General features: G+C 50.1%; 1 protein-coding gene across 1 annotated transcript in view; it reads right to left on the bottom strand.

The window, feature by feature from the left end:
* Positions 1–11,696, bottom strand: part of PKDCC (protein kinase domain containing, cytoplasmic) — a 35,763-nt gene extending 24,067 nt beyond the window's left edge. The window contains exon 1 of the mRNA XM_054279950.1: positions 10,953–11,696. Within this exon, the coding sequence (XP_054135925.1) occupies positions 10,953–11,612 (660 nt within the window). The 5' untranslated portion in view covers positions 11,613–11,696. The remainder of the gene's footprint in view (positions 1–10,952) is intronic.
* Between the last annotated feature and the right edge of the window lie 583 nt (positions 11,697–12,279).

Below are 12,279 nucleotides of genomic sequence, written 5' to 3'. Positions count from 1 at the left end.
TTATAAAAGCACAGAAGTCTGAGATAGGAAGGATTTATTGGGCCGCCTTTATACTTTTCCAAATGAACTCCTGAAACTAAATGCAAAAATGCACATGTAATTACATGGCCATATTTGTATGGGCAATTACCATGATTACAAACTGGGCAAGTCCCAACAGCCAGTGAAGCATCTGAAATGGTTACATTCGTCCCCTGCTGATGAACCACCACCCAGCACACAGATGGTACAAAGTACAGAATATATTTGGATGCAAAATATTCCCAGGCAGCAATACTGAGGCCTTCCATTTAAAACGCTGACTTACACAACACAAGAAACAAGTACAAGGGCACTACCCAAAACATTTTTTTAACTTCCTTTTGTTTTTGTCCAATCCATTTTAAGGTCAGAAATGAGACAGAATGGTTTGTATTCCCAGACAGTGAAGTAAGAAGCAGATAGCTGGTGCATACAATAACAAGACAAATAACCACACGGGGAAACTGAATATAGCTGGAAGCAAAAGATGAGCCAAAATATCTCCTCTATCTGAAATTCTATTAGGTTGGACATCATTCTCAGCGTCACAAAGCTACACTTCAGACATATTGAAGAGTGATGGTTTTCATACGCTTTTTCAGTATGGTTCCAATTAAATGAATGGAAAGAAATACAATCCCACATCTTTTTGCTATCTCGAGTCACTGCATTTAAATGCCACCCCAATATATTTTTGTGTAGAATCTAATAGCAAACAGTCATGATACTGGGATGCCTTTCTGTCTGTTTAGAAAAATGTATGCCAGATATGAAATGTTGACCTGTTCTCACATCATGTGCTGTAATTCATTTCTTTCGAGCAGTCTCGTTCACCAAATTATTCCCTTGCTGTTTGGATTTTCTTGTTCATAAAGGCTCAGTCCTGCATTAGTCTTTCTGCACCCAAAATCCCCACTGACTCCCAACAGTTTTTAGGTACACTGGGCATACAGGGTCAGCCCTGTGAAAGTTACATTGCATTGTAGGAGCCCGTGTCCCTACAGCCGGCCAGTTCACCTCCCTTTACAATTCCCTTTTACCACAAATTATGGGGACAGAGGTGCCCCTTTCAGAGGAGCTGGGGCAGCAGGGGAGGGCAAAAGCAGAGGTCAGCCTCTACACAAAAGCCAACAAGCTTACTGAATAAAAACACAAAAAGAAGAAGCTTATTAAGCTGTCATCAGCAGGGTAAGTCTGTGCGAATGATGAGCCCTCCTGCATTGGTGCAGACACCCCAGCTGGACTTTCCAAAAAATAAATGTCAAAATAGAACCATTGCCAAAGTGTTACATTTCCTTTGTGAGGTTATTCAGTCACAAACAGTAGGATCCACCTTTTCCAAACAGGTCTCCAGCCACTTTCCCGAGCTGGGGCTCTGCTGGCTCAGCTCAGCTCTGCTGCCCGGGCTGAGGCAGGACTGCTGGAGGGCAAAATGCTCCTGCACAGATCATACCATTTCCCTAAAAATTACAACACACGTGAATATTCTTTTCTCTCTACAACCACAAAAACTGGCCATTTCCCTCTTTTTTCTTTAATAAACGTGAGATTTCTGTGAGTCCCAGAATGTGAACTTCAAGCACACTGCTACCAACTGTAATATAAGTGACAGGCTCAACTGCATTGCACCAGAAGTAAATTTCAGGAACCTAACTCTCTGCTTTTTCAATTTGGGCTGCTATTCTCTTTTAATTTTGACTACAGTAGGACCCAGCTTCTGCCCACAATAGAAAAGTGCCATGAAATACAATCTCACATGTACGAAGAGTGACAGTAGTCAACACTTGACACAGCCTTTCTTTTCAGAAATACATGGGGACAGAGTTTGCTTAATCAAAACTGGTTGTGTTGAGATTGTATTTTGTAGTGTTTTGGGGCCCAGGGGAAATAAAATCTCCTACTAGCCTTTTTCTATGAGTTATTTTCTTAAGCTGCTGTGGTTCAAAACCAGAACAGTACATTTTAGAAGCTCTTACTACTTTATTGCTAAGTTAATATAATATTTTTAGGCAACCAGTCCTTGGATTCACCTTTCATCCTTGAAGCACTCAGACAGTACATCCCTGCAAGAGCTGAAATCCCCAGCACAGCCTGATACAGCTACGATTTACCAATACATGATTTGAGACGTTTCTGTCACTTTAAGGTTTATTAATCACTTGTATTTTAAAAATTTCCCCTCCTTGCTGATGGTACATCCATCTATAAATATACATACATATACACACAACCACATAAATACACATATTTTTTGTATATATGACATATATGTATATGCCTGTTCTGATATCTAACATATACACACAATATTTGCATGTGTATTTTAAAATATGTTTTATATATTTTAAAAACACATACTAAATATTTGTATATATTGCAAATCAGCCCAAAAGCACATGCAAACCTGTAACATGCAGGGAACCTGGAAAACGCAAGGAACTCAATGTCTAAATTCACTACAGATCAATTCAATGCCCATTTTCCTGCTATAGAATATATAAGATGGTGTTTGAGAAGTAAATTGATTTTTTCCCTTAGAGATCCAGCAATCAAGCCCTGCAAAGTGCTGAGTTTCACTGGAAAAAGACTCACACAGAACATTCCCAGCAACATGCAGAACCTTTTTAGAGTGACCCAAACTGTGTACTGACAGCTGTGAGATGGGATTTTGTCTGCTGGATTTTGGAACCGAGAGAAAGCAGTGGATAATTCAAATATTAAACTCTAAATTCACAGTTCTGCCAAGGCTTTGTTTATAAGTGTATTATTATGATTAGCACTAAACTCCAGGAGAACTAAAAGGAACAAGAATCTCATTCCTGGCACTATTACTAAACATCTTACCAAACATTTTCATTAATAGAAAAATTGGAATGTAGTACTCAGAAACAGAGCACTATGTGTATTTACCCATATCTGTTGCTATATCCATAAAGGTCCACAGATATCTTCATATATATTAGAGGTATATGTGTGTATACATATCCACACGTACCTGCTGCTCAGACACATATTATGTCGGCTATAATCTTATGATTTAGTAACTTTATCTCCCTTTTACTCGCCCTGCTTTCCTTACACTCTGAAGTGGAAAATTCTTCTACTAAAAACATTTACAGCACTTTGAATTTGCATTGCACTGCACAAGCTCAAGGCCCAACCCTGCAAATATTTAGTCACTGAAGCAGCCTACTCTTGTAAAGCCTTACAGCAAGACAAATGGATCACTCATACAACCATGATTTCAATGGAAACAGGCTGATATCACTGGAGGCATAGTTCATTATCTTGTAAATAGCCAGATCAGAAGCTCCCCTGACCTCCATTCACAGCCACAGCACTCAGTTCCACTGCACCACAACTTTAACCCTTTGTCATGACATGATTTTGCATTACAAAACTGTCAAATAATCTCTGTGCATCACATGTTCAGAAATGCTTGTCTTGGATTCATTATAATAAATCCATCTGTACAATTTTTCTTTCTTAGGTATGAGTCATATAATTTTGAACTTTATCATGGCAAGCTTTAAAATAAGCTTGGAGTCTATCTGCAGCTTCACAGTCCAAGAAAAAGGCAAGTCTGTCCAAACTAACTTGTTCCAAATTTGGCCTAAAACAATATAAAATACCCATGTCTGGTGTCTGTTACCTAAACTGAGCAGTTCAGCTGAGTGTGATGAAAAATAACAAATCCTTTAAAATTATTCAAAAGTCAATATTAACATTAGCAGAGTGCCTGTGAGAACTAGTTCTTGTCAAGTTTTTCACAGTCATCACTCAAATGAAAAATGGCAACAGAAGATACATGTCATGGGGCATCTACCTGAGCCATCAGATGACTGTGTTGGCACAAAAATCCGTAAAAAACAGCTTTTTAAAAGCCCAGCCTGCATATTTGACACAGACACTTCATAAACCAGGCCTGCAACACTTCCAAACACAGCCTGAGCTGATGCCTGAATCCACGAACACTGTGTCCATGCACAGAGCAGGACAGAGGAGCAGAGCTATGCCAGCCCTGGTGTTCCCTTCCAGGGGTCCTCTCCTCCTCCCTGGCCAACCACCACATCCCTGCCTGTCCTTCCCAAACACAGCTGCAACTAGAGGACAGAGCATGTGCAAGGGGGCCACAATGATCCAATTCAGGGATAGGATTGGACAGGGTATTTCAGCTGGTCAGTTGGAAGGGACAGGAAATCATGTAGTCCAACTTCCTGAGCATTTCACGGCCAACTAAAAGTTAAAGGATGTTATTGAGGGCATTGTTCAAATGCTTTCTTAACACTCATAGGCTTGGGGCATTGCCCACCTCTCAAGGAAGCCTGTCCTAGTGTTTGACCACCCTCCTTATTGTCAGGTCTCAACCTTCCCCAGGGCAGCTCTGAACAATTCCCATGTGCCTTATCACTGGATGCCAGGGAGAAGAGATTTACCTAGCCATCCCACACTGAGGGCAGGAGGAATGAAAGGATAAGTTACAAAAACCATGTGCTTCCCTCTGCAATTCTGTCCTGGTCATAACTAATTCCAGGCCAGGATATTGACGGCCCAGAATGACCTCGTTCATTCATTGTTGCTCCCATGAAAAATGGCAAGCAGTAAGGGAGAACTTGATCATACCCACAGCATCCTGTGGTGACCGCTGATCTCTCCAAGCCACTGAGCAGAAGAAGCAGTGCTGGGCTCTCCTCAAAGAAACTGGATGAGGTTGCAAGTCATCAACTCCCATAAAGGAGGCAGAAATTCAAACCAGTCTTCTGGAGTGATTTACGTGGCACATAAAACTGAGAAACAACCATAGAAATCATTCAACAAATGATTGGGATTAGTTTTATGAATGCTACTTTTAAAAGGAGGGACAATGTAGCCCTTCTAACTTATGTGATGACATGTGCCTTATGGAAAGTCATTCCTGCCAGCAGCTTTGCAAGTCCAACACCCTCTGCCATCTCAAGGAATTCAATGGGAAAAAAAAATACTATTTGGCGACTTCAGCATCAAGATGTGCAGCTTGCCTTCCAGGGACAGGAACAGTTAAGAGTGGGTTTGCAATTGTATCAGCCCTATGCTTCCAGCAGCTCTGGAGTTCTTGTTAACAGATCCTTTCTTCACTCTTAAAAGTGCAGGATAACATCTGGGCCTTTTGGGAAGCAGTCTCACAATAAAGAAGCACTTTGTGTAATTCTTCTTTCCTCGCCAAACCGCATCTGTCTGCTCTCCCTGCCCTTCTCCACTCCAGTCTGAGCTCCTTGGGGCTGTGGGGACATCTGTTAGCAGCAGCAGATGTCTCTGCCGAGCCAGCAGTAGGTGGCACTGCCTGCTTTTTTGTCTCACCACATGAATGCCCATCCCAACACCTTCTGCGACCACCACTAACCATCTCCAAAGGTGCCCAAGAGAGCTAAATACCTCATCTCCTTCAAGGTGCACCTACAATAACGTTAAGACGGATTGACTGGGGCAAAGGAGCCACTCCATCACAGCTCCCCAGGCAGTGGTGGTGGCAGCAGTTTCCAGAGGAAGGAGGTGGCCAGCAAGAGGTGCCAACCTCCCCTGCCGCTGACAAGATATGACAGGCTCATCTGTCTGGGAGCTGAGCTTCCTCTGATCCCAACACCAGTTAAACAGCCCCTATCAGCCTGGTCTTGCACCACGTGGTGGCCTCACTCATCTTTAACAAACCTGTCCCAAGAGAAGCTCAACTGAGGTAATTTAGAAAAACATCCCAGTCTAACATGAGCTTCCTGCATGGAGCAGTCTGGGGTGCATAGTCAGAGCCCATCCAGCTCCAAAGGTTAAATCTCATTAGGTATCTGGTTTTGAAAGATTTGATCCCCAAGAACTGGGAACCTCTGCTGCCCCATCCAAAAATTAAGAATGACAAATTCTCCATATAGACTCCCACCAGCTGCTATGAGCAAGTGCAGCACTTTCCTCAGGTCAGGAGTTCCCAGAGTCCTGATGGCCAAACTCCAGCCAGACATGGATAAGATTGGTTGCTGGGAATCCTGCACCACTGCCACCACAAAAGGCATTCTATGCCCACCCGCTGGCAACAGGGAAGAGGTCCCTGAGTAGCTGTTTCCACAATAGCACAATCTCCCCTTCCCCCCTGCCTTCTGTGAAAACAACACTAGATTCCTGCAAGAGGGATGGTGAAGGACCAGACCTTCAAGACTCCATACAATCCCTATGCAAATAAGTTTGCACTGGAAATTAATTGTATATTGAGTCTCTTCACACTTGGAAAGATTGTCTACTTCCACCTGGAATAAGCAAACCGTATACAAAGCTTTCTTATTTTAATTCTCGCATTGAAATTAAAACTGCCCTATCCCGTTGGCAATGCATATGTATAGGGAAACCATCAGGGTAAAAAAAATCTCTTAATTATCACATGTAAAAAAAAGAAAATCCTGTTTAAAAATGGGTATTTAAAAATATTGTGATCGGCTAGCACATCTTAAGTCTACTTGTCAGCAGTAAGTGATGTATTATTTGCAGTCTATTTTAATCAACTAATTTCCCAAGAGACACATATTCTCCCTGTAAATCATGACCATCTTTAAAAAATCAGCTACAAATACAATAGAGCTAACTGACCCAATTCATATAGAAACCGCTTTGATACTTGGATGGTGACTTTTCTAGTGGAGATGCCACCTCAGTATTTCAACTACACACTTTACTTCACACTAAAGATAAATAAGCCAAATGAACTGGCCTCGTATGAGCAGTCAGCAAGCCACTGGTGCTGTTAGTAGCTGTCTTCCACCAACATCAGACAAAGCCAACCCTCATCCCTGAGCTTTCGTGTGTGTTTTTAAAAAGAGTGGTAGCTTCTTCTTAAATGAATCATTGTGAACTCACACTGAAAGTGCTGATAAATAGCTGTCACAGAAATAAACTTGCACTTTTCAAAACGTCTGCAGTTTCGGACCTTCCCTCCCTTCTCTTCAGCAATGCAAAGACGAAGAAAGAATGGCACCACCCTTAATTCTGATACTCCAAGGCTATAATTACATTATTACAGTAAATCAAACATTGCCTTTGTGTCACTACAATTGTGCTCGTTGTTTGAAATTAACTGCAAACGGTTTGATTTTCTTTTCTTCCTCAAATATGGGCAGGGAGGAATTAAAGCACTCTAAATCATCTCCCCCACTAAAATGCACAGAAAGCCAGGATTCAGACAGCAGCATTTGAACTCTGCAAGAAAAGAAATCGCAGCACGGAGTGAAAGGAAGAGATCGGGCACTGCATTCGACAGAGCGACTGCAAAGCAATTAGCGGGCCGCTAAATCCTCTGTTACAACAAATCAGTGACCCAGTTCCCCCTCTTCCCCAGTGCCCTTCATTATAAAATCAACTTTAATGAACTACCCCTCTCTCCGCCGCTCCAAAGCAAATACATTTCCACTGCAGCCTGCACCTGCCCTTCCCAGCGGCTGCCGCCCCAGGGAGCCCCGGGCAGCCCCAGACGGCGGGGGCAGGGGGAGCGACGGCCCAGCGCTGCCCCTCCGTGCAAGTGACGGAGCAGAGCGTGGAAATGAAAACAGGAAGGCAAGCTGCCGTCGCTTCAGCATTGCCTAATGCGAAACCACTCTTGCTAGCTTTCCGTGTTTCTTTTGCTAGACTTGATTCACCACATCTGCCAGAGCTGACACATCTGGCTCCTTCCCCGGGCGGAGGGCACGGTGGATATGTCAGCATGCTGTCTAAAGGCACTGGTACTTTCTGGAAAGAGCTCTTTTCCCCTCTATCATATATCGTACAACAATCAAGTCTTTTTAAAAGGATGGCTAAAAAAAAAAAAAAAAAAAAAAAAGCTGATTTTGACAAGAGACAGGCCAGAATGAGAACTGCTGAGACAGTAAAGTACAAGCCTGTTATCTTACAAACTACACTTCAGGCTGTCAGCTGCCAGAGATTTACAGGAAAACCCCCTTTCCTAGGACTGAACCGGCACGAAACTTTATTTTCAGCAAAAGAAACTCACGAAGGCACCAGGCCCTGACCGGGGCCGGGGATACCGGGGAGGGCTCCAGCTGAGGCAGGGCTGCTGCCGCCCGCCTGCGTGGCCGCCTCCCCGGGGTCTCTCCCGCCCACGCCCGCGGCGTGGGGAGGCGGAGGAAGAAGAGCTCCCGCTCTCCTCCAGCGGCCCCGCTTCGCCTCCAGCGCCGGGCGGCCGCCGAGGAGCGCCCCGGTGAGCGCCGCCGCCGCCTGCTCCATCCCTGCCGGCCCCGCTGCCCCAGCCGGGGCTGCCGCCAGCCCTGCCCGGCCCGGCACGGTGACAGGAGGGTGGCACGTCCTTCCCTCTATTTATAGCAGCCGGATCGTATTTGGGTATGCCAGGAACCTCCGGGGAGGGGGGGAAAAGGAGCAAAAGGTAAGAAGCAAAGGCAGGGAAGCCCCCGGGCCTCGCTGGCCCAGAAGATGTGGCACAGCGCCTTTGGCATCTGCAGCCAGCGCGGTCCTCCCGCTCCAATGGGAGCTGAGGAGCCTGTCAAAAGCCAGAGGAAGGAGGAGACGCTGGCTTTTGAACTGATTCCTCTGCCTCGGCAGCAAACCCTGGACAGTGAATTCTAAGCCCGGGGCCGGCTTTTGCTGAAAACAGGTTAAAAATCATGAAGTCAGCCGATCCTGTCCTGTGTGAAATTTTAACAGAGGCATAACCAATATATTTCATGTTATCCCCTGGTGCCCCATTTTCCACATCGGTTCCACGGCTCCTGCATGACACTTGCTCCTGGCCCATAGCGCTGTCCCGACAGTGCCCAGATAGCGCCTGTCAGGTCGATATCCACCGTCTCCTTCCAAGGTAATGCCTTATCACCCTGACTCCGGCCGCAGCACCCCGGCCCCGTGCGCCCCATAACGCGGGGCATTAAACAACAAAGGAGACACGTTCGGGACTGCGGGGTTCCCCTCCGGGCTTGGCAGCACCGCGGGGGATGCTGCAGCAGGAGGGCAGGCGAAAGGAAACACAATGACAAAATCGGAACGAATCTGAAAACATGTTTCTGCTTTAAGCGCAATCTATTTTTAAATGGGGTGGCATGTAAATATGAAGCCCTAACTAACAGACGGGATTTTTGCCCATGAGAGCATTTTCCCAGCACGGAGGCTGGGCGTGTTTCTCCTGGCGCTGGTGGAAATGCCTGCTCATCCTGCAGCTCCTCCTGCCCCGGCCTCGCCTGCGCTTCCCCCCTTTGGAGTACACCTGACATCCCGGACCGGAAAAGTAAATTACTGAGGCTCCCCCACATTATCCCGAACAGGAGAAGGGAATTCCTGCGGCTCCTCCAAGGTTTGCTGTGGGGGGAAGCAGGGCGCCGGGCAACCTCGGCACCGCTGCCAGAGACCCCCTGCCCACACCTGCGAGGACAGACAGCACGTCCCACTTCCTTTTCATGAGAAGGACGCCTCCAAATTAATGCCAAATTAATCCTTCCAGAGAAGAAAACTACAGATGAGTAAAACGGGAAAGAAATGCCTAGTGCCTACCAAAATGACTCAACTTTAAAAAACCCATGCTGGCAAACTCTCACTAGGAAAAAAAAAACATTCAAAACATAACCAATCTTGGGGGGGAAACAAAATCCTCTCAGAGCAACCAGTAACGATGGCTGCACTGAAGCATGGCTTTTCCAAACAGAATTCATCATAGCTTAAGAGGAAAAATTAATATCCTTCCAAGGAGTGCAGGGTTTTGTGGTTTGCAAGACGTTGTTCTCTATATGCATTATAGTTAAGGCTTGGCCCCTCAGAGGAAAGAGAAGGAAGGAAGGAAGGAAGGAAGGAAGGAAGGAAGGAAGGAAGGAAGGAAGGAAGGAAGGAAGGAAGGTTGGTTAATATCTATTTTCTTGTAGTGGATAAATCATGACTAGCCTTTCTTTGAACAGTTTATGAAACTCGAGAGCTTTGATCGCTGGGATCTGAAGTTCTCGTGGGGGAGCTGGTACTCCTGCTGCAGCTGCTGAAGAAGAAACACAAAACTCCTTTACCCGATTCAGTTCAAAAAGCACCTACTGTGAGACCGTCTGGTCTAACGTTCATTTTTTATTCTACTGCAACGCTCATGCTATGCGAAACGCAAGAGGAATTTCCATACTAGCATTTACATCCAAATGGACCCGCTGAGATTCATGCTGATGTGTAACAGCCCTACAATGCAGCCCCTTCTGGCAAGTGCCGCGGTGCCGGCGCACCGGCCAGCAGGGCTCCCACCCGGCCGGTCCTGGGGAGCCCCTGGGCTGGCCCGTGTGCCGGGGCTGCGCGGATCCAGCTAAGCCCGCCGGGAGTCCCGGCAGAGGCTGCCAGGGGTGATCCCACCGCTGCCTTCCCTCCGGGGTACCGGAGCCAGCGGCGCTTGCAATCAAGGCGGCCTTAATTACTCGCATTCGGGGGGTGTTTGTGGATTTCCGAGTCCTTCCTCAGCCTTCCCCTGGCCTCTTTCCTCACCTCAATATTCGTTTTGTTTACGAGGAAGCGGGATCAGAGCGCACACCGCAGGGCCGGCCGCGGCGGGGGGATGCCGCATCCCGCACCGCTCCCGGCCCTGCCCAGGGCCCGGGGCGATTCACTTGTCGCCGGGGGGTGAGCACCGCCGCTGACAGCGGAAAGCGCCCACGGACGCGTCTTCCCGCGGACACGCGACGGGAACGGGAGGTACGGGACCGCCGTGCCGGGGACAGGGACATCTGCCCCGGCGACCGCGACCCCCGCCGCGGCTGCCCACGGAACGGGTAACGGGGGAGTGTGTGCGAACGCTCGGGAGCTCCCCGGCACGGTCCCGGCCGGCTCCCCGCGCACGCCGGGAGTGCCGGCGGCAGCTCCGACAGGTTGCCCGCGGCGGAACTGAGAGCGCCGGGGAAAAGCAGCGCGACCCACCCGCCCGGCGGGGCTCGGCAGCCGGACCCGCGTACCTGCAGGACATTGGCGTGGCGCAGCCGCTGCAGCAGGATCATCTCCTTGACGATCTTGTAGGCGGCGAGGCGGTAGCAGTCCCCCAGGGCGGAGAACTGCCGCACGCAGTGGGCGATGTCGTGCCCGCCGAAGTCCACCGCCTTCAGGGCCACGGCCAGCGTGCGGTTGAGCACCGCCTTGTAGACCGCCTTGGTGTAGCCCGAGCCCAGGTACTGCACGCCGCTGACATCGCGGATGTCGCGGCAGCCCAGCAGCGGCGGCTCCAGCGAGAGCTCGGCCCGCGGCCCCGCCGCCGCTCGGCCCCGCGGCCCCGGCGGCCGCGGCTGCTCCGCCGAGGTGCGCGGCGGCGCCAGGTCCATCAGGCGCCGCTCCCGCGGCCGTAGCGGCCGCCGCCCCGCCGCCGCCGCCGCCCGGTGCTGCCGGTAGCGCAGCACCTCCTCGTAGCGCTCGCGGATCTGCCGCGCCAGGGCGGCCTGGCCGCCGCCGATCTCCTCCTCCGGCGGGTAGAGGGGGGCGCCGGGCGGGGAGGGGGGCGGCAGCTCCTCGCGGGGCGGCAGCGGGTGCTCGGGGCCGCCGGGGATGAAGAGGAGGTTGAGCAGGGTGCCCAGGAGGAAGGCGAGGCAGCAGCCGGCCGCCACCGCCGTCTTCCTGCGCCTCATCGCCACTTCGCTGACGGCTTGTCCAGCCTTTCGGGCTTCTCTCCTCTCGCCCCTTCCCCGGGAACCAGCTCCGAGGCTTTTTTTTTTTTTCCTCCTTTTTTTCTCCCCCTTTTTTTTCCCCCCTCTCCAGGCTATGCCGGCGGCAAAACGGCCCCGGGCATTCAGCCGGAGCTCAGCCCCTTACGACGCGCCCGCATGACACTTGCCTCCCTGCTTTTAAGGCTCTGAAGCACTTATTATTAGCGGGACACGGGGCGGGCGGGCGGGGGGATCCCAGTCCCGCTGCCCCCGCCGACGCGCGCTGATTGACAGCCCGGCCCTTCCCGCGGCCCGGCCGAGCAGCAGGGGGGCCTGGGAAACGTAGTCCCCCGCAGCAGCCCCGCCGGCCGCCGGCGAGCCCGGGAGCCGGGACTACATCTCCCAGGCTCGGCCGAGCCCCCCGGCGGGGAAGGCGCGGAGAGGGGCGGGACGGGCGGGCGGACCCCCCGGCGGGCGCTACAGGGCAGGGCGGGCCCCGGGCGCTGCCGCCGGGCGGGGAGGGAGGGAGGGAGGGAGGGAAGCAGGCAGCTCTGTGCCTGTGGCTCTTCCCACGCGCGGCACCGGGGAAAGTCGCGCCGGCAGCGGTTTGGGCGGGATGCCCTTATCCCCCTCCCCGCAGCCGAGGGGT

This window comes from Melozone crissalis, unplaced genomic scaffold, assembly GCF_028551555.1.
Source record: "Melozone crissalis strain CALT ecotype California unplaced genomic scaffold, PUWL_Pcris_2 ptg000027l_1, whole genome shotgun sequence".
In the NCBI taxonomy this organism is placed as follows: Eukaryota; Metazoa; Chordata; class Aves; order Passeriformes; family Passerellidae; genus Melozone; species Melozone crissalis.
This window is presented reverse-complemented; position numbering and strand designations above follow the sequence as displayed.